Here is a 22,021-nt window from a genome sequence, read left to right as displayed (position 1 = left end):
AATACAGGTTTGATACTTTTGTAGCCAGGAGTGCAAATAGGTTGCTTTTTATCTATGAGGTATAAAAGAGCATGTAACATGCAAAACCAAAATAGGGCATTAGTATAGTGAGAGAAAAGCATCTTTTAAGATACCTTCGTAATTTTTAAATTTTTATGGGCGGCTCTGAGTAGTAGAATAAATAATTGTGTTCTATATCCATTTATTTTCAGTAAAGTTTTTTGTGTAACTGTTACGTATAGTTCATGCTTTAACATACTGAGACTGAATTTGTGGTATTATTTTACTTTTTTTCATTATGATCTTGTATGTTCAGGCAAAGAAATTGCACTTGTATTCACGTAATAATTCTAAATTCTGCCCTGTTTAATAATTAGATAAAAAGGGAGGGTATTTTTCTAAAATGTGGTGTTCTGTTAAATTCTTGTATTAAGGGATGTGCAATGTGAGCTATTGAAATCATAGTTTGTTCCAAGTGACTCCCAGTTTTTATTAGATGTTCCTGCTGTTTTACAGGGGAAATAAAACTGCTTTGTTTCTATAGCATCCATTGATTTTTCTTTCAAGGCTACATTAACAATGCTGATAGAACCCATGCAATTAGAATCTATATTTGGCAGTAAGCAGAGAAAGAAATTTTGTAAAATAAAATGTGTTGTACATACAGTGTTAAAATATTTTGCAGTATTGCTGTATTTGCAGTAGTGAAAACAGGAGGACAGGATACTTGAAAGGTCGAAAAATGAGAGAAAGAACAAACGATGCAAAAAGAAAATGACACTGAGGTCTTAGTTTAATACAAATGTATTCCAGGTTGATGGCTGATTACATTAGCAAATCTCATTGTTATGCAATGTCTGTTCTTCTGCAGCAAAATGAATATTGTATTCTCAGAGGGTCTGTGTGTGTATATGTACTTTATGATGATAGATAAAGAATATATAGTTGTTCCAAGCTTTCAAAACTTCTGAAGTGTCTTTATAGTTTCAAAATAATTTAATTTCAATTTTCCAATAACGTGGTTACTTAATGGTTATTTTAATGGAAAGTAGCAGTTTAACTCTCCTTCTGTGTGCATTTCTTGGCCATGTTTGCTACCTATGTGATCTTTTCTCCAAAATCTTGTTTGACCAAATAGCAGTTAGTGCTGAATTTATCAGATGCACACACACATATGTATATGTGAATAAAATTAAGAAAATCGGTTTCTGTAATGCTTTTTGAAATGGATGATAGTAATGTATACAGAATGTGGAAACAAACATCATCTCAGTATCAAATCTCATAAAACTCAAATGACTATATTTTAATAGATTATACTGAAAAGTATTAGCAAAACTTTATGGGAAGATATATCAACTTTATTATGAAATAGCATGTTTTGTTATGTAGGACAATGTGTTCCTTGAGATCCTGATAGGCTTTAGTTTCTTTTGTTTCAAAGTTGCTGGTTAAAACCATTCAGTAATACTAAGACATTTTGATAATCCAAATGCTAAAAATAAAAAAGAAACATGTGAGAAGTCTTTGATACAGGAAAATGAAAATATACTGAAATTACTTAATTCATTATTTTCTATGCTTTTTTAGTATTTATTCCTTATATATATGTACTTTGTGGGGTTGAAATCTAGTGCAGATGTTTGAAATGCTACTGAATAAGTGATAGTTTGGGATTTTGAATTGTTCTGTGATTAGTTTTAGGTAACAAGCCCGCAAGAAGAATGCTTTTGGGCACTGAACTAATGTAAAGAATAAGTTGGTTTTCTGGGGTTTTGTGTGACTTCAATGTGCCCTAAAACAATTCTGTACTTATTAGGGTTTTGGTAGAGATGTATTTAATAATAGTGGAATATGGCTTTTTCTAAGTGATGGTTTACTGGTAGCTACTGTGTTTATTCCAAATCCAAGATACTGTTTTAAGGATCAAATCAACAGATGCAGTGTTCATGCATTTTGTAAACAATTCAATAAGAACCAAAGGGCCTTTAAAATAAAGCTAAATCCTGAGCCATGTGACCAGTAAATGTTACCAGAATATGTAGGAGGTAGAACAAAGAGAATATTGCTGCCTGTGTTCCCCTTGAAAAGGACACCTCTTTCCTTTGGCTGTGGTAGGACTATAACCAATATAAGGATGCAGATTACTTACTGTCAACTGATGGGTTTTAAAGATTGATTGATGTAGTTGTTCTTGGTCGTGAGAAACTATTTGAAATAAGGTAATATGTCTCTTGTGATGCATCTTTGTTTTCAATTGTGGAGACCACTTTAGACCAATCCAGTGGTACTCAGTGTAACAGTGGAACTCAAGAGTGGACTCTGTACAGTCGTATATGTAGGGAAAGAAATGGTACTGAGGCTCATGGATGTTGTCAGAGTCTGAATTTTTAGGGACACAAGTAAGACTTGGTTTGGTGTGCCATTGCATGAAGGTCTCTGAGGAGTAAAAGGTGGTTGAGACTTTTGTCACAGGCTGAACATGGGAAGAAAGTTGGTTGTTGGGTCCATCCTTTGTGGATGCTCCCCTCCTTCCATTCTTTTGTACATTAGTTGGAGGTCACTTCTATTAACTTTTTAGTTTTTCTTGAATAAAAAAGATGATTTAGAACCTCTGTTATTCCTTAAGTAAAAAATTGTCCCTTTTGTCTCCTCCTTATTGGTCCATGCAGTTAGTATCAGAGAATTCCAGATAAAATTGTTATAAGCAAAAGATAGACTAATACTGCATCTGAAACTTTTATAAATAAATATATTGATTTAATAAACTGCAGGAAGTTCGTACTCTCCAACACCATTGATGCAGGTTGTGTTCACAGATTGTGCTGGATTTAGGTATTGCGCTTGTATTCATAGATGTTTGCTATTTTAAGCAAGTGTTTCTGCTATGAAGTCATATGTGTTTTTGCAACAATTTTGAAGTTTGTATCAATTTATGATGCAACATACAAACCTCTGGCTTTGTTAGTTAGGGTTCACTGGAGATTCCACAGGGGTTATATGTCCTTCTCAAGGGTGTGTAAGCAACATTCATGGTTTAACTGCTTTTATATTTCTTTATCACAGGGTAAACGAAGAAGTTTTAAATTAAAATATATAGAATAGAGCTACCTGAATGAAATAGGTAGTTCTAGGTAGACTGAAATCTAGTAGGTAAAGTTTTTGGGATTTTGTAATTTTTTTACAACCACAGATATAATTCCCATAGGTGAGGTTTGAAATTGCAGTAGAAGAACACACTGATATTCACTGTTATCATATGTATTGTTTTGTAAAGATTTAGTTTTTTTTATTCATTTAGTTTATCTAATCATACCCATAGCTAAAGTTGGATTCAATACCCATATTTATAGTTAGAATTTGCTATATAGAAAGTGATACTGTTAAAAAGAAGAAAATCTTTCACAAAGACGTTGTGAAAGTACTTGTCCAGTTGGGCTCCACAGGTTGAGGCTGTGCCATTTTGTGAGGGCAGGGGCTATGCATATTTGAGATATAGCTGGAATAGTTGATTTATTGTATCATATTAGGTAAGTTTTATAAGTGTGATTTTTTTCATGAAGCTGGGGTGTTTGACCACCAGTGTTTTGGTAGCCTGTAGAATTTCTTTCTGACAACATCAATTGCTGAATCTTTGTGACTCTCTTGCTGACTAACATGGAGCTAGTGGGTTGTAGTTCAGTGTATTTCGCTTCTCTGGTGGCTACAGTGGTAAAAACCAGATCTGTGCTTTTAACGTTGCACTGACTGTTACTGGACTACGGTCCGATTGATCCCAGGGTTCAGAAAATTAGTATGGACCTTCTGTTTTGCTGCTTCCAGTGACATGTTTTTGTTTCTCTCTCCCTCATTGCTCTGTCAACTAAACAGCTGTTCCACAGTAGGTATTTTTCACATTATGAGCAATATGGATGGGAACAATTTTATAAAAAACATCATTTATGAGCCATTATTTTAACATGTAGAACTATTGTACATGATTCTCCCAGAGTCAAATAAGAATCAAATGTATTGTGGCTGAATTTTAGCAAGCAAATTTCTGATATTAGCAGACTGAGACTTCAGATCGTGATCTCATAAATCTTGCAGTGAAAGCTTGTTTGCAGTGATACTAGTACCAAACTTACCCTGATTAAGTACAGCATATATTGCTATTTAAAACTATTTAAAGAACGCTGTGAAGAGTGCTGCTGATCCTCCTTGTTTTTGCAGAAGGCTTTTCTTTTTGATGGTTTGGAATTTTACTCTTTTCTTTAAAACCACTGCACGTGGTTTGACAAAATGGCTTTTTTGTAGAACAAAAAACAATTTAAAAAATGTATGAATGAAATGCTGAAGTTTTTGTTTGTTTTTCTTAAGGCAATGAGTCAATAGCCAAGTGTTTGATGAGGAAATTGTGTCTGCACTTGTTATATCTGTAACAAGCACAGTTTGCAAAATTCTTACTTGGTGTGTTGTTTTGATTGCAGAGATCCCTCTTAATATATCTTAGGTTGGTTTGGCGATTGTGAGGGCAGAATCGCTCCTGCATTGGCAGAGGCTGCATTTTCACTGCCAGTGTTTGTTGAATATGAAATTATGCACCCCTTCATATTTCGTGATCTTTCCAGTAATGCTTTCTGTATTTTTCTTTTCATAGCTTTCATTTGTTTTTTTCCTGAGATAATTGTGAAAGGTGGCTGCAACATATTTCTAACATTGTTATTAGAAACTTCTTTAGTGTGTTGTTTCTTGATTTGTTTCTTCAGACATATTACTTTGGTGTATTCCCTAAGTTGTCTTCTTTGATGCTGCTGAATTTCTGAGAGAGGTAGAATTCACTGACTGATCCACTGCCCCCCAGCCCCCAGCACCTTTGCATCTCTCCTGCTACACAAATGATCTTTTCTCGGGTTACATGTCGTGGTTGAAGCCCTTGTGGTTGTGTTTTAGGCCACTGTAACATTTTCACTTATAACAACAGGTTGTATAATAAGTTAGCTATATTTATCCCTTGCAGAAATTCTATATTCTGTTTTTGGACAAAATACTTTATTCTAAATGCTTAGGAGAAGTGAACTTTTCTGTTAGTCAAGGTTTTTTTTTGGGGGGGAGTGCTCTTGTTTATTTGTTGGTGGGTTTTTTTTTCCCCTTTTAATTTTCAAAGTAGCCTAGGACCATCTTCAGTTCCACCATGAAAATATGATTTTTAAACTGGCGCTTGTGGAAATTAATTTTTGGAATTGTATAGGTAGGAAACAACCTATAACGTCTTCTCACTGGATCGTTGCTACATGTTTATATGTGATTATTTCTTTTTGTGGAGGAGAGGTGTTCGGCTGTTCAAAAAAAAGCCATTTGAATTTATTTTTCTTTTAAAATTGTGTTAATTAATTCTTACAGTTGCTGAATATTGTTAGTAGATTTCTTTAACTGTGCTTTTTTCTTGGAGTTTGATACTTAAATTCATATGCAGTGATAAGGGTTTATTTTTCTCAGTTTCAGATTTTTCTAGGGTAGTTTCAGGTTATGGTTTCATAGCACTTTTTCGTACCAAAATATCCTTGTGAGCGTTTTGTTCTGGAGAGTATGTGTGTGTGTTTGTGTACATAAGCATAATTTAAAAGAATATAAAGATGTTTTTCTTGGGCTTGTCATGAAAAAGAAAACAACACAGCCTGGCCCTGCTGCCTATGTAACACTGTGGGAAAAATCTCCTTCATAGTTCAGTTGGCTTTATGTTTTTCTGCTACCTTTTTCCCCTCATCTAGTTAAAGGGCAGATAAAGCTGCTTACTTCACCTGAGCTGGTTTTGGTCCGTGAGCAGCTGTGTTACCGGTGATCCAAGTGCTCCACCTGCCTTTCAGTTTGTTTACCAGGAAATCAAGATGTGTAAACTGCAGGAAGCACTGTTTGACCCTCTCCGACAGTATCTCATTACAATAATTGCTAATCTCTGAATAAGACAGCCATGTTTTGTGTGTTAACGCAGAGGGAGCTTGTGGTAGATTTTAGATGCTTCCTTAAATACAGCTTTGTCAACGCTTGCTTGGATTTCATTTTCAGGGTAGCTTTTGACAATAGGCGTCTGGTGACCTTTGGGCTCAGCAAACTCGGACATGATAGCATGTGTGCTTTCTTCGTTCTTGACTGAAAAAGAAAGCAAACAACAAAAACCTCCAAGACCAAACCGTCGGCTTGTTTTGGAGTGCTGTCACTGCTCTGTAGCGACAGGATAATGGCTACTTCCTGATTTAACCCCTCTCCACAGTAAGCTGTTCGTGTTTTCTGTCTATTCCTCTGTAATGCCAAGTGTTGAGTGCTTTTCTTCTGCGCTTCCTTTCCTTCCCATGCCTCCTCCCCCTGTCCCCCCCTCCGCCGGGTTAATAGTTTGAAATGTTTATAGATTGAAGAAGAATATAAACAGAATATATAGAGTAGCAAATTATTTTATTTTTTAAATTCTAAGACAACTACTGCCTCTTGTAGTGTTTATCTGACAGTAGTGATGAGCAAATATGTCTGATTTTTGTGAGATTAAAAAACCCCAAACCACTGAAGTCTATTTAGGTTTTAGAGAAGTGGTGTTAACTTTTTGAAAAATTCTGAATGCTCATTGGACAAATACAGTGACATAAAATGCATGTGTTTCATGCACATTCTGAAGTATTGGTATTTTCATAACATTTTTGTCACTTCCAGAACTTTTTCCTGTCTAACAAACTTAGTGTTCAAATAAACAAACCGGCCTTTTTGTCAGCTTTTTTGTTATATGACTGTGTGAGTGCTGTTTCTATCTTTATTACAGTTGATGTGTCATTTTTACTCCAAGTAATTCCTCGGCTCTTGCTGATGAGGACCGGGTGAGTGTAAGCTGTGACTCAGTGCACAGGTGCAGTTTTATTTTTCTCAAGAGTATCAGTCTGACAGATTTCATATTGTAAAACAATGGTTACAGGGCATTTTTCGTCTTACTTGGCTTGTTAAATGGGTCTACAATTATTTTGTTTTTCTTAACGTTGGTTTTCTGTTGCACTATGGCATAGCATTTACAGTAGTGCTGTGCATACCGTGATAAATGTCACTGTAATTCAATTGTATATAATACCAATGTGTGTTCTTGCTTATTTTGTTAAAAGTTTAGAAAAGTGCTAAATTAAGTTTTGCAATGTAAATTAATACTAAAATAATACTGTGTTCTTGGTATCAAAGACTTTGTGTTTTCCCTTCGTAAACTAGAGTATGAAAAACCCTGTAGTGAGTTCTTTACCAAAATCATGGTTGCTCTTCAAAAGTCCACTTTTTCTATTATCGTGTCTTACATGGAAATAAAATTATGTACAATTTCATTTAGTAACAGGACATATCCACTATTTTGACAGAAACTGGAGCCAGAAATGAAATATAGAGAAGTGTGATTCAGTTAAAATAAAGAGATGGTTTTGCAGTAGGTGGTTAAAAATTAGCTATTTTTGAATTAAATAGCTAATGTTAAAAAACTTGTGAAGGAGCATATATGAGAAGTCTGTTTTGTTCACACTGTGAGAAAAATAAGTAGGTGAGGAACAGTGTTTCTCCAGCTCAGGGCAGAAAGAGGTTTTTGGACACGCTTGACCTATTACTTCACATGAGTTGTTAGCTATAGAGAAAAGGGCGTGGACAGTGGTGGCTAGAGCATGTAGATACAGGTCCATTTAAAGGAGAATAAGGCAGGAAAAATACCATGGGGAAAAAAAGAAGAGGGATTCAATGTATATTAGTTTGTTATTCAATGTATATTACTTCGTTAAAGGGCTCTCTTCTCACGAGGTGTTGAAGACCTGGTATTTGGAAGCCATTGATTTGAACTCTTCTTTCCTCAAAATACTTATCCTGTATTCTGAGGACTGGAGAGGAATGAGTGCCATTTTCTATGAAACTATGACCTTTTCATCTTGAGAACACTAACTGAAAGATAAAGGTTTCACAGAATAGCTGTAGATTTCATATACATGCTGCCTCCCGTGGAAGCCCTTTAATAGTGGTGTTTAATTTGGAAGCCTGGTGACCTGGAGTACTGTTCTGTGCTAATGTCTCTTACAAAACAAGATTCCATTCATATATTTTTTTTAGAAAATACTGAATTGCTCCTCTTAATAAATAAACTTTGTATATTTTGATATTTTAAAAAAGTTACAGTAGTGCTTAATATTGACTCTGTCCATGAAATGTCCTAGTTTGGGTACCAGCAAAATACGTGTATTGTCGTCCAGCAGACTTCTTTGCTGTCCATGTATCTTCTTGTACCCCTGTTCTGTTCTTTCCAATGTCCTACAATCCAGGTGTTTTGAAAAGGTTTCCCTTGCTATTTTTAATCTTTTTTTTCATATTCTATCTCTGTAAAGGCTCTTAAAGCTTGGTGCCTCACTGCTGACCTTGTTGGCTCAAGCTTCAGCTTAATTTACAGAACCTGATTCCTGCAGAACAGGTGTAACAGCCCTGATGGAGGAGGAGCTGCATTGCCTGGGCTGCCTGGGGGAAGGGAACTGTGGGAGGCAGCAGTGGCCAAGGGATACAGCAGCTTTTGCTGCACAGGGAAGGGCAGATCCTAACCCTGGGCCCAGCTGTAGGCTGTCATGGACCTCTTGAAATGAGTTCTGGGTGGCAGGAGTTGGGACTGCTTAGGCTTTCTGCTCCCACATCCTGCAAGAGAGCCCCCAGTTCTAGCTGTCAAATACAGCCATCATTGACTGCTTGCCTTTGCAGAGTCCCTTTAAATTTTGAAAGAATGGTTTATTGAAGTGTGCGCATTGTTAATCTTTAAAGGGTTTTCAAGCTTTGCAAGGAAGCAACACCTGGTAGTGCAAAAATGGCCTCCTGTGCTTAACCAGTGTTCTGTAATCACGTAGGAAAATGTAATGTTTAGCATGTGGCTTTGTTAGAGCCTGAAATCTAGATACAGTACTTTCGTTTTGAAGAGGGAAGTATGGATGGCTTATTATCTTCTTTCTTTTGAGTTTGTCGAAATAAAAATGCGATTTGTCAGGTTTTTTTGTGTCTAACCACTTCCTTCAAGTGGGTAAATAACATCAAGATGTCATATTTGCATCTGCTTGGTTCATAAAAACAATGTTGTGAATGGAGTCAGCCAGAATAGTCTTCTGACATGGTAATACCTGTGGCTTCTGTTGAGGCTTAATTTCATTTATTTGTATCTTAAGAACCTCATTATTTTTTCTTCTAGTTACTCTGTTTACCTAAACTTCAGTGAACTCTGTCATTATTTTATGGGGGTTTTAATGTCTCAGTTTTAAAAAACATTATGATACTGTAAGAAACAATGAACAAATAACCTAAGAAAGATACTTTGGAAAAGGGCATGGGTGCCAATGGTGAGGCTGACTCAAAACAATGGCTGTTAAGGCATGTAATTCTTCCTTCAAGAACTGGTTCTGGGTTTCCAAAGAACCATGAGAGTGCAACTGCATGAAAATGTGGAAACCATTTATCTGTGTCTCAGCCTGTTAGAGGGAGCTATTACATTCCTGTTACATGACACCACAAGGTGCTTTTAAGAGTTCAAAACAGAGGAATTAGCATTCCTCAGTAATAAGTTTTTTAGTCAAGGTGCCAAAACACACTCATGACATGAGAGGCTGATAGACTTCTTCATTCTCCTGTGGGCTAAAACTAGTTTTCGCTGGCATTGGAGAACCTAAAGTACAATTTAGATGTTTGGCTTTTTCTCCTTTTTTTTTTTTTTTTTTAATTGTAAAATGATATTGATGTTAGAATAATGAGACTGAAGTTTGGCGCTATTCTAAAACAAAATCAGGACCCGTTGCAAAGCCTAAGGCTGGTACAGGTGCACATTGAAAATATTTGTTTCTCCTGAATGCTTTTCTGGAACGCTGACTTGGTACCCATACTTCATTTATCATCAGAGTATGCTGGTGTTTGTAGTTTGTAGCAATATTTGAAGGACTAAAATAGGAAGAATAGTAACTTCAATTGTTAGGATGAAAAATTTAAAAAACTCCAAACAAACCAACACCCCTTCCCCAATCTCTAGACCATTTGTTAGGAAGGTCTTTGACTACTATCCTTGCCTCTTCTTACTTGGTAGAATATGTGTGGTCTGTAAGTTTAAGACTGCAGGGTAAAAGAAGCCTTCTCTCAGCATCTTTTTTCTTACAGGGGAGTGCCCATGGACTAGTTCTGAGCTCCTTATTTTGACACATGTGGGCTTCATACACCCAAATAGGTATTGGATTTGTAGTTATTTTTCCCCAAATTATTTTTCCTTTAGCTTATGCTTTTAAAGATTAACTGAAGTTTTCTGTATGCAGTCATTTCTTTGTGTCTTTTTTTCCAGCATGAAGCAAAATAATATAAAGTGGGCAATCACATTATTTGTAATGAGTCCTTTTGAGAGTTCTTATATATGTCAGAGCAGACACTTTAGGCTTCACAAAGTTAACTGTTGGTTTCATGCCTTGTATTACTATTTGGCAACGTTAGGCAAGATTCAGTTATAGGAGTACTAAAAAGCATGTTTGGCACAAGCACTGTTGAATTTTAACAATTCCTAGACAAGCCCATGGCAGGTTTTGCCATCAGAGGTTCAGCAGGGCACTTCTTATGTAGGTGTTTTCTCCAGCTCTGCTGGTGCCTGTAATTGGAGCTAAGCCTTGATTTTGAGCTTGAAGTCAAGTCTGGGTTTTGAGCCGTGGGAAGAGGTGTATGATATGGTGGCTACACAGGAGCTAAGTTTCTGCATGGCAAAATATCAGCAGAAAAGCAAAAAATTTTGCTTCTGACAGATTGAAAATCAGGTTTTGGAAAAGCACAGAAAAAAAAGGCATTGACTTTAGCTGTCTGAGTTTTTTTCTGTTTTTTGAACTACTATTGCATAGGATTTCTAATGCAGATTTCTATTATCTATTTCAGAGCCACGCTAAGCAAGAATTTTTGCTAGGTATTTTAAAAATACTGTATTGATTATCAATATGCAAAGACTGAATAATACTTCAAAATTTTAAAAAATATAGAAGCAGTTGTAGATAGTTTGCTCAGTGCCCTCACAAACTGAATTTATAATATAAAATGCTAAGTCTTGCTTCTGTAGAGCAAGATGTAGTAGTACTAGAATCTAGTGCAAATGAACCCCAAACGTTGAAGTCTCATAACCAGGATATTAAAAAAAAAAACAAGGTATGTGGGGAATGAGAGATTGAGCTTTAACAGAGAAGCTGGAAATAGTCTTTAAGCTGAACTTTTAGGCATGGAAATAAAAACTGATATTAATCCCAAGACAGTATAAAATATTGCAGCGATCCGTTTGTTTGCTAGTTTTGGGTTTGTTTTTGAACAGAAAGGTTTATAAAACCTCAGTTCTGAAATGATAAATCCTTTGTTCAGGTTTGATGACAAAATCTGGTGGAAGAGCCTGTTTGGGGCATTTACCAAACTGATGCCAGAGAATCTTTGCATTTGAATGTTCTTCAGATGCTGTTATTTCAGCCTCTGCGGTTATGACAAGAGTCCAGACTTTGCATCAATTTTATGTGACACCAATATTTATTTGGTGCTTAGAATCTGCTTAGAAGTGTTGGAATACAGACATGTAGTGTGATCACTCCATGAGTGAAGTCTCCATAAGCCTTAATGTCTGCACAGAGTTGCGCTGTACCATTGGTACCCTGATATCTAAATCAGGACTGCTCCTCTTCTTGAGCTGGATGAATTGCACGGCTTTTCCATTGGTAAAAGTAATGTATGGAATGGCTATTTTCTTGTCACCTGAAATTTGCCATGCTGCCAGAAGTGGCTTGGGCAGCTGCATTTGTGGGGTGAGCATTCCTGACTGAAAATGTGTACATCTGTGTAAGAAGCTATCCCCCTCCATCTATTTTTTGTGTTTTGAGGGTGGTGGTGTCAACCTTTCCTTTCCTAACCCATCATAAAAGTGAAAATAACAGAAGGTGAAGGTGTGTGTGTTCTTAATAACAGTGGTAACTGCTTAACAGGGATGTATAAAGTTGATAACCTCATACAGAGTAACAGGTAATGTAGATTTAATTTTAGGAGGGTAGGTTTAGATTTAGATTTTTAGGAAGAAATTAAAGGTGGTAAGACACTGGCACAGTTTGGCACAGTCCACAGAGAGATTGTGGAGTCTCCATCCCTGGCAGTGCTCAAGGTCAGGTTGGATGGGTCTCTGAGCAGCCTGATCCAGTGAAAGGTATCTCTGCCCGTGCAGGTGTGTGTATGTGTAATGAGCTTTTAAGGTCCCTTCCATCCCAAACCATTCTGTAATTCTATTTATGTGTTTATTTAAATCAGACTCTTGTTGTTATTCTGGGTTTGAAACATTTAAGTAGACTTGGGTCACTTCAACACTAAGTGCTTCTCTGCAGTGGTCAGTGCCTCTCTCATGTTGCCTCATGGGTACTTAGTGTGGCCATACGCTTTTTGTGATACAAATTGGACAGATTAGATTTCTTGCCCAGCATTATGCAGCTTTCAGAAATACATTCTGAGGTTTATCTAGAAGCGAAGCTTATGGAGGACTGTAATTTAACCTGACCTGTGTGCCCCTCCTCTCTCCATGGAATGTGAAGTAAGTGAATTGTAATGCCCTCCGTCATTTGTAAGTATTCTTTCTTTACCATAATCACGAAGATCATGAAATGTGTGAATGCCTGAAATGTCTGAATGCAGAAATGTTTATTTCTAATAAAAAGTAACACAGTTATTTGTAAAACAGGAGAACGTAAGTTTTTGAGTTGCAACTTGTTTTGCATGTATTATTTAATGATGAGTTTATCCTGTTGGATAGAGTCAAAATAGATGCATTGTTTAAAATGTAATTTTATCCTAAGCCTATTAAAAATGGCCACTACATATTACTAAAAAGCAGAATGGCAACTGATTCATTGCTCTGTTTCTGTTTTTGCCAGGCCAGTCCTGACTCAGTTATACCAAACTTAAGAGTTGGATCTGCTTTGAAGTGGCTTTTAGTAAGTCACATTATTTGGGTAAAGACTGTTAAACATTTAAAGCGTGATGTATTTGTGATTTTATGAATGTTTTCACTGCTGTGGATTCTGATTCAGTAAATGGTGAGTTGTATCACTGATTTAATATGGCTGCATACAAGTCAGGGAAAGGCTACCAAGTCCATTTAGAATGTAACACAGGAATGTACAGTCTGCTTTACACAGTATAACTGGCAGTAATGTATTAAGTGTATTGTACAGATGTGTCTTTTTATAGTAACTTTGAAATACAAGCCAATCTTGCTGTTGATTCATAAAAAAAGGATTTATTGTGGTGGTTGATTTAGTTAAAGAAGTTTTGTTGTGTTGACTTTTTTCTTAGAGTTTTACATAAAATACCTAAAGTATCAAAAGTGATGTAATTACAGTGCCATTCTGCAAAATTTGGAAAATTTAGCAGTTAACTTGGCCTTTAAGGTTTGTACAGCATTTGAGACAAGTAAAGTGGATCTCATTAATTATATTGGCACTTTTATTTGAATTTAAAAATCTCAATGTGTGAAACATTGTGAAACAGTATGAAACAGTAGTAGACTGTGTGTTGGAAGGCCTGTGACCAGACCTTGTCACCAGAGCAGGGAGTATCACTGGGAGCCTCTGGTGTCAATATTTTGTCTGTAAGGAATTACACCCATTCCTGTGGGTACCTCACTTCCTTCTCACCTTGAGGTTTGGTCAGTGTGCTTGCTTGTTGTGTAGGTTTTTTTTTTTGTCACACCAGTGGTTTTAAACCCACTCCTTCCTGGTTCTATGGCCCTTGTGGAAGGTGTGGAACCCACAGATAATGCTTGACCTGCTGAGTCACCTGAGCTAGCATTCATGCCCTGCGTTTACCTTCTGAGCATGACCTTTTTGGGCACTGCATTTTGCATTTGTGATGTGCTGGACTATGCATTCTGAGAGACTCTGATGCATCAGAGCACTCGTTAACACAAGGACTAGCGGCAGACTGTCAGTATTATGATATGGTACAATTAAATACCTTGCTGTAAGGCAGTAGAACATAATATTATGGGACTCTTCTATAGTTTGCCATCATAGAGTTGTTACAAATTTCAGTTGGTCATTGAGAAAGACTGAAGCATATTTTTTTACCCAACTTCTTTTTCACTGTGTTAGAGATAATAATTGAAATAGTGAAGCCGTACATGGGAGTGTAGAAGTTAAACTGGGAATTTGGAGATGAGTTAGTCTACTGTTTAGATGTCTTCAAAACACACTTAGTAGTATTCAAACATCCCAGCTGTCATTGATAGGATACTATATCCATGTTACTATCTCAATAAGGGAATTACTCATTTATACCTCATCAGGAGTAAGAAAGAGGTTTTTCTTCTGCGTTAGGGTACACTTCAGCAAAGATTTTTAGCACAGGATAGGTAGGTGATAGACTGTAAAGAAATTTCAACTTGATAAATTTGTAATGTATTTGTTTGTTTCCTTTAGTAAACCTTTAATTTTTTTGAGTGTTTGTATTTTTATTAAACATTAGTAATTTTTTTTCCGAAAAGACATCATCTTTCTTGTGTAAAGCTTCACATACTTCCATACTTTGTTCCTTCTTACTGAGAGGTTACTTTCATTGGATTTTCATTGGGTTTTCATTGGGTTCAGTTGCTTTAATGATTATTATTCACCATGGGAAATTCTGGGGAAATAGCTGGAATTTTAGGCAAACCATTAGGAGGAACTGACATAAATCACTACACCTGGAAAACAAAAAAATCAGTTTTCTTTCCTAGTTTTACTTCCTAATTTTTCTCTTTTACAAATATGAGAGATTAAAAAACAGTCACGAAGGTTCATAAGTATTGACTGACAGAATAACTACAATGGAACAAATGTCACATTTATACTTGAGGTTAAAAAGAATATGAATCTGCTGTAACTGGTACAGACTTTTCTACTCACAGAAGACATTAAGTCTACAGCGTAATTATTGCTGATGCTGACTAATGACTGTTTTGGGGATTATCTCTTTTGGAGTTAACCATCTGCTGTGGTTAGAGTAATTAACTAAACATAATTAAAGGTTGACTTAGTTTGAAATCAGAAGTATATATGTCTCTAGGAAAATAGTATAATTTCTTCCATTCAGAATAATTGAGAAATACCAATATTCCAGTTCTCTATAAAGACATTAAACAAGCAGCTAAATTAAAGGTTGAAAAAGCACTCCCTCAAAAACACTTCCCAGACCCTTGCAAACTGAAATAAAAAGAGCAAGGTGGGGGTGAGGAAAGAGGGGAGCCTTAAAAGGGCAGCTTATTACTGTTTGATCAAACAGATGGCTTATGTTTGTTAAAAGCTTGCAAGCATAGATAAATTTACTTTTCTGCATTAAGAAAGTATTGATTTGCAAGGATATCTTCTTATTTATGACCCAAACATGGATTGCTTGTAGGTGGTTCTTAACTATGCTTATTTATCAAATACATTAGATGCTCACATCTGAGGAACTCCAGGTCTGTCAGCCTGACTTTGTTGCCCAGGAAGATTATGGAACAGATCATCTTGAGTGCAGTCACATGGCACGTGGGATCAGGCCCAGCCAGCAGGGGTTTTGGAAAGGCAGGTCATGTCTGACCAACCTGATCTCCTTTTACGACCAGGTGTCCTGCCTAGTGAATGAGGGGAAGGCTGTGGATGTGCCTACCTGGACTTTAGCAAAGCCTTTGACACTGTCTCTCACAACATTCTCCTGGAGAAACTGGCAGCCCATGGCTTGGACAGGTGCACTCTTTGCTGGAATAAGAACTGGCTGCATCGCCAGGCCCAGAGGGTGGTGGTGAACGAATTACGTCCAGCTGGGGTCAGTCACCAGTGGTGTCCCCAGGGTTTAGTACTGGGGCTAGTGCTGTTCAATATCAGTGACTGAGATGCGGGGATCGAGTGCACCCTCAGTGAATTTGTGGATGATGCTAGGTTGGGCGGGATTGTTAATCTGCTTGTGGGTAGGAAGGCTTTGCAGAGGGATCTGGACAGGCTGGATTGATGGGGCAAGAACAACTAAATAAGGTTTCAGTGATGTGAAGTGCTGCATCATGCATTTGGGTCACAGCAATTCCCTGCTCCTGGCTGGGGACAGAGTGGCTGGGAAGCTGGAAAAGGCCCTGGGGGTGCTGGTGAAAGTGGCTGAACATGAGCCCAGGTGGGCAAGAAGGCCAAGGGCACCTGACTTGCATCAGCCATAGTGTGTCAGCAGGACCGGAGCACTGCCTGTTCCCTGTGCTGGTTCTGCTGAGGCACCTCCAATCCTTGGGCCAGTTCTGGATCCCTCGAGAAAAGGAAGACATTAAGGGGCTGGAGCAAGTCCAGAGACTGGAACGGAGTTGTAGAAGAGGCTGGAGCACCAGGAGCAGCTGAGGGAGCTGAGGGGAGCTCAGCCTGGAGAAAAGGAGGCTCCTGGGGACCTTATTCTGCTTTACAGCTCCCTGTCCAGGAGGGTGGAGCCAGGTGGGGGTCAGGCTCTACTCCAGGGAACAAGGGACGAGACAAGAGGAAGAGGCCTCAAGCTGTGCCAGAGGAGGGTCAGGTTGGACATCAGGGGGGATTTCTTCATGGCAAGGGTAGTCAGGCATTGAAAGGGGCTGCCCAGGGAGGTGGTGAAGTCCCCATCCCTTCCAGGATGGGATTCCAGGAATGACTGGATGTGGCACTCAGTGGTCTGGGCTGGGTGACAAGGTGGGGATTGTTCACAGGTTGGACTCAATAATCTTTAAGGTCTTTTCCACCCATTTCGGTTGGATTTTGTGATTCTCTGGTAAAGAGTTGTTTTAGTGTTTTATTATTACATACAGCCTTACAGGTTTGTTTTTTCTAGATATTTGAGAGTTCTGGATATTTTTGTGAGGAAACATAAGTAAAATACGAAGTTTCAGTCCTGAGTTTTGAATAGAGTATGTTAAAGTTTAGAAGTACATGCCCTTTTACAAGTGATTACTATAATAATACCATTTTGATTTGTTTCTAATTTCCCTTATGCTCACTGTAAATATAGTGACTTCACTGTAGCTGTAATTAAAACAATGAATACCAAAACACAACAGACCTTTATTTCTACAAGAAATGCTTGTTGGCCTCACGTAAGTTCAGTCATTCATAGTGACTAAAAAAGTACTTTGTCATAATAATTTGTGTCTATTTATTGAAGCAGGTATGCTGAAGATAGTAAATCTTTTTATTATGTGTTTGCAAATGCTGTAGACGTAAGTCCATAGATACAAACTTAAACCGTAATCCCTTATGAAAGGGATTTTTATTAATAATTATCCTTCAGAATAGCTATAAAATTTAATGGACATATATATGTAACATACATGATATACAGTATTTTCCAATGACTTAGCTCCACCGAGTAGCATGCTAGATTAATTATAGTCACGGGTTGCTAAAAATCAATTAGGTATTCTTTAACTGTGAAGGGAAAATGTTTAATTGGCGAAAAGTATAAATTTAGTAGTCCTGAATGAAAAAATTGAAATGTTTATTATATTTTTCTTCATAAATTTTCTGAAGGAAGTAGTTTTGTTCTATCTACTATTGTTCTGAAGGAAAAGGTCAAACCCCTAATATTCAGTATAGTAGTAGATACTTTTTTTGGTGCCGTATCAGTGTAAGTAGCTGATTTGCTGTGTTTGCAGAAAAAAAAATTGATTTTCTTCTGCATATGTGAAAAATCATATGTGATAAATTTGGCTGTAAAGAATAAAAGCAATGAAGTCTTTAGGTACTGTTGTGGGTGGAGAGCCTGTTTGCAGTTGGTGCAAACGGTAGGCAGTTCTGTATGACAGGCTGTACCTCTTGTGTTGTTAGCCGTTTTCACTTTCCCAAAGTAGTATGCTTTGTTCTGCTAGCTTGCGAAGCCTTGAGACTTCCCCCCGCCAGCCTAGAAATTATTAATAAGGAATGAACAATTTAGTTAAAATGGGCACAATGTATCTTCACAATATTTTGTGTTTCTCCATTGATTTTGTTTTTGTATTTGCTTTAGCTTTTTTGACATTTGTTTTTACTGGCTGAGACAAACCAAGAATCTACTTTCTGGAGAAGCAGATAACAGGTTTTATGCTATCTTTCCAAGTGTGCGTTTGGGAAGTCACTGTTTAATATAACTTTGGATCAAAAGTGCTGTTTAACATACCAGTTTTCTAAATTGTTTAAAACAGAATTTGGAAAAGTGGGTGTTTCTTATGTACTTGGCATTCTTCTTTACAAATACTGGGAGTGAGATTTTATAGTGGTTGTTTGATTTAGGTTCAGTACTTATCCCCCTCAGATTTCAGGGGTGAATCTGGGAAAGGGTGTTGCCTCTGTCTGTGGTGGAGACTCCAGCACAGGAACCGGTTTCTTGGAAGTTTCCCTGTTAAGAGTTCAGTGTGCTTAGTCTCATGGCTTTTTTAATAGTACAGGGACTCTGAATTTTTTTCCCCACCTTATTTATACTGTGATTCTGACTCACCATCAACTGCTGCTCTGGCGGATTGAGTCAGACGGTCTGTTGATGCTGCTACCACTGTGCAAAGACATCATAGGCTTGGCTGCGTTTTTAAAGTATTTGAGAAACTACTTCACAGAATCACGGAACGTGCTGAGTTTTAAGGGACCCACAACAGTCGTTGAGTCTAACTCCTGGCCCTGTACAGGGCCATCCCCAAGAGTCATACCATGTGCCTGAGAGTGCACTTGTGTTTTTAATAATAATATTACTGTCTGTTTTCCTTAAAATACACATGCTTGTTCAGTGAAATAAGTCTGGTGACTTTTGATTTAGACAATTCATGGCACAAAATAAAAACATCTTATTTTGTATGAAAAGCTCATCAGGAAACAGCAATAAAAAATACCAAAAAACCCTAGCAACTTACAAGAGTTCTTATATTTATACTATCTCACCATAATTGCTGGGTGTTTTGTTACTTTTTGGCATGCATTAGAGGTTCTTTAAAGTTGTTGTCTGTCAGGGAGCAGCAAAGAGCAGGGCTGTTCTGGAAGAAGGGATAAGCTGGCAGTTGAGGATCGTGCAGGCAGGGCTTTTCCCAACTCTGGCACAGTCCCACACCATCCGAACAGTGCTGGTCACGGGGTTAGACAAAAGAATGGCATCTGTCAGGCCCAGTGTCCATCTGGTTGTCTGATCAGAAGTAGTAGAAGATGGCAGCTGATGCTGTCCTAGAGGGAGGGTAGCACATGGGATGTAGGCAGGAGGCAGGGACACAGGCAGGCTGGAAGAGTGATGGGCTGGCTCTGGCCAGGAGCTGAAAATGAGCTCCTGGGCACAGGGTGTGGTAGAAGCATTCAAGTAGAAATGTGGTGGAAATCTGAACAGCACTACCCAATTCCCTTAGTGCTGCAGCTCTGGTGAGTTCCCTGATTATATGGGTGCTCTTAATGGGATGTACCTCTCATGTGAAGCTCTCATAGGAACCTCTTGAGAATTTAATGCAAGTTCTGAGACACAGTCATCAGAGACAGTCCCATAGTCCCTTGTGATTTCCTTTGCTGTCACAGAAGACAGACCTTTATCTTCTGTATTCCAGGTATGGAGTCTGGAGAGCGATTATCATCAGTCTCCTCTACTGCAGCTGCTTCCAGTCCAGCATCTTCAACACTGTCAGGAGCTACAGAAGTACCGAAAGGTGGCCTTTCCACTGGAGCTGCGACACTGAGCTCCACAATCAACACATGTGGTAAAAATGACTCAAGTCTATATTGCAATATAATTTTAGTGTTTGTCAACACTTGTAATTGTTGTTACAAGTCAAATGTAATAGCGTTGCACAGATGCATCAGAGAAAAATGTTTGAGGTTTTTTGTTTTTGTCAAGTGACATTCATTTCCTCTGAATACATTTTACATAATATTTACTTATTGAAGGAACGAAATTAATTAAAAATTGCCTATTTAAAATGTGGGAAAAAAATCGGCTTGCAAGGCTGCCTTGAAAGCGAGAATTAAATTAAGGGCTCATAACGGTTATGATCTGGTTTAAGCACAGAAGTGCAGAGGAAACTAAATCTCCACGAATAAAGTGGACTGAACCCAAAAAGGTGCAAACTATACCCAAAATACGTGATTAAAACCAAACAGGTTTTGTGTTAGATGTTGGTGCCAAAAACCTGATATATTTTATTTAATAGTAAAAGAGGCAAAGAGAGAAAAGAAAGAAAGAAAGAAATAGAAGTGTGCATAGGGTGTGGGGGGACAGGGAGAGAGTGACAGGGCCTACATGGAAACATACGCCCTTCTGGGGGGTCCCAGTTATGTCTTGTGGCTCCCCTCCATCTGATCCGGTCTTCTCAGTGGTGAGGGTCGCCCACTGTGTCCTCCATGCCAAATAGTATACAATCCAGTGGATTAATATACATTTTGGGCCAGGTGGGAACACCCACGTGCCTCCTGAAGGAGCTAGGTCTTGGCACTGTCCCTTGCAGCATCTGTTGGATCATCTCTGGTGCAGGGTCTGGGGGCCCCTTTTGGGGGGCCTTTCATGGCCGATGACACCCCCTTCTGCTGTGGATAAGTTTTCCCCGGGGTGCAGGGCCCCACAGCTGAGCCAGTCTGCACAGTGGAGGTTCACTGTCTCTGACCAGAGACTTTTCCACTACACACCCAAAGCCTCTCTTGTCCCCCCACCCTTTGGTGTGAGGGTCTGTGCTGTCCTGGCAGCTGATAGCCCTGGGGCTATGGCCTCCACCTGGAAGATGCTAAGCGTGATCCCTCTGTGAATATATTCTTCTCCCCCAGCCCTTGAGTGTCAATGTTGAGCCGCTAGCAGAGTAAGAAGATCCAGGTTCAAAGTGTGGCATCAAGAAGAAGCTTTTATTATTTAATTCCAACTTATATAGACTTTTTAAAGGTCACCCAGATTGGTCAGTTCGAAGCCTCCCCCTAGGCCTGATTGGCCAGGCCTGAACTGTCCATATTTTGAGAAATTGTTTTAACAAACATCCAAACTTTATCTTTGTTTATAAAACACAGGAAGAAGAGAGAAAGAATTCTCATGGGAAAGGTCTGTGCTAGCCACACTTGAGTTGTTACTTACCTTCATCAGTGGGCAGTCAGGGCCTTGTTCAGGGTGCGGTGGTCTTTCTCTGCAGCTTTTGTAATATAGTTTTACTATAATACACAAAAGTCCTTCATGAAAATGTTTAAACCAGAAATTACAACATTTCAGGCTCTGACAATAACTCTGTACTGTTTTCAGATTATGTTGTAGTAATCAACTTCTTGAACGTGCATAATGTTCTCAGCATTCAAGCCCAACCCATACTGTAGCTTTATATGTGGAGGAATAGTTTCTTCTAATGACGCTTTAAATTGAAAAGATGAATTTCACAATGTCACAGTCTTGGATAGATTCGACTAAAGTGAAATATCTTACCTTGAATAAGAAATACGTATGAAAGATTTCTCCATGCAAGAATCTCATTTTTGGAAGTGAAACTCATATTTCAGCTGAATGATACATATGTCATCCACAGAACAAGAAATGGGAAACTCTTCCCTGCTGTTTCTCACTAAACTTTTGGAAAATAGAAAACAGATTTTTTTTTTTTGAGAACATTGTTTCTGTTAGCCTGATTCTTACATAGTAAATAGGAAGTTTTTTCAGCTTAAATTCATGGTAATCCCCTATTTTCAGAACAAACTCTGTTTTTGCAGCAGAGTGAGCAAAATATATTCTCTAAACTGAAAAACTCTCCTGCCCTGATAGTACATAATGAGTATGTACTATGTATGTACTCTGAGTATGTACTATGAGTATGTACTCCAACTCTGTCCTGCATTTGTTTGTTTGCAGCTGCCCCGAGAAGTAGAAACCAGAACGTCTGCAGACCTAGAGTTATGTCTCAACTATTTATTTTAATTTCTCTAAAATCAGCCAGAAAATAACTGGCTGGATTCATGGCTTAATAAACAACAAAGTGTTACATTTTTCAGTTTTACTGAAATTTTGTAAATTCATCTCCTGCAAATGCATCTTCCTACAAATTCATCTC

The 22,021-nt window shown here is 38.0% G+C and overlaps 1 protein-coding gene across 16 annotated transcripts in view; it reads left to right on the top strand.

The window, feature by feature from the left end:
• Window positions 1–22,021, top strand: part of BAZ2B (bromodomain adjacent to zinc finger domain 2B) — a 118,913-nt gene that overhangs the window by 38,943 nt on the left and 57,949 nt on the right. For 12 of the 16 annotated variants that reach the window (XM_085067263.1, XM_085067256.1, XM_085067261.1 and 9 more), the window contains one exon: window positions 19,559–19,708. In XM_085067263.1, the coding sequence (XP_084923389.1) occupies window positions 19,561–19,708 (148 nt within the window). In that variant the 5' untranslated portion in view covers window positions 19,559–19,560. Of the gene's footprint in view, window positions 1–6,045; window positions 6,257–6,787; window positions 6,843–12,920; window positions 12,981–19,558; window positions 19,709–22,021 lie in introns of all 16 variants that reach the window. The other 4 variants (XM_085067247.1, XM_085067251.1, XM_085067248.1 and 1 more) reach the window with 3 other exon arrangements.

Source organism: Lichenostomus cassidix, chromosome 7 (assembly GCF_008360975.1).
Source record: "Lichenostomus cassidix isolate B80296 chromosome 7, HeHo_3.0, whole genome shotgun sequence".
In the NCBI taxonomy this organism is placed as follows: Eukaryota; Metazoa; Chordata; class Aves; order Passeriformes; family Meliphagidae; genus Lichenostomus; species Lichenostomus cassidix.
The sequence above is the reverse complement of the archived record's forward strand: the minus strand, read 5'-3'. Positions and strand labels throughout refer to the sequence as shown.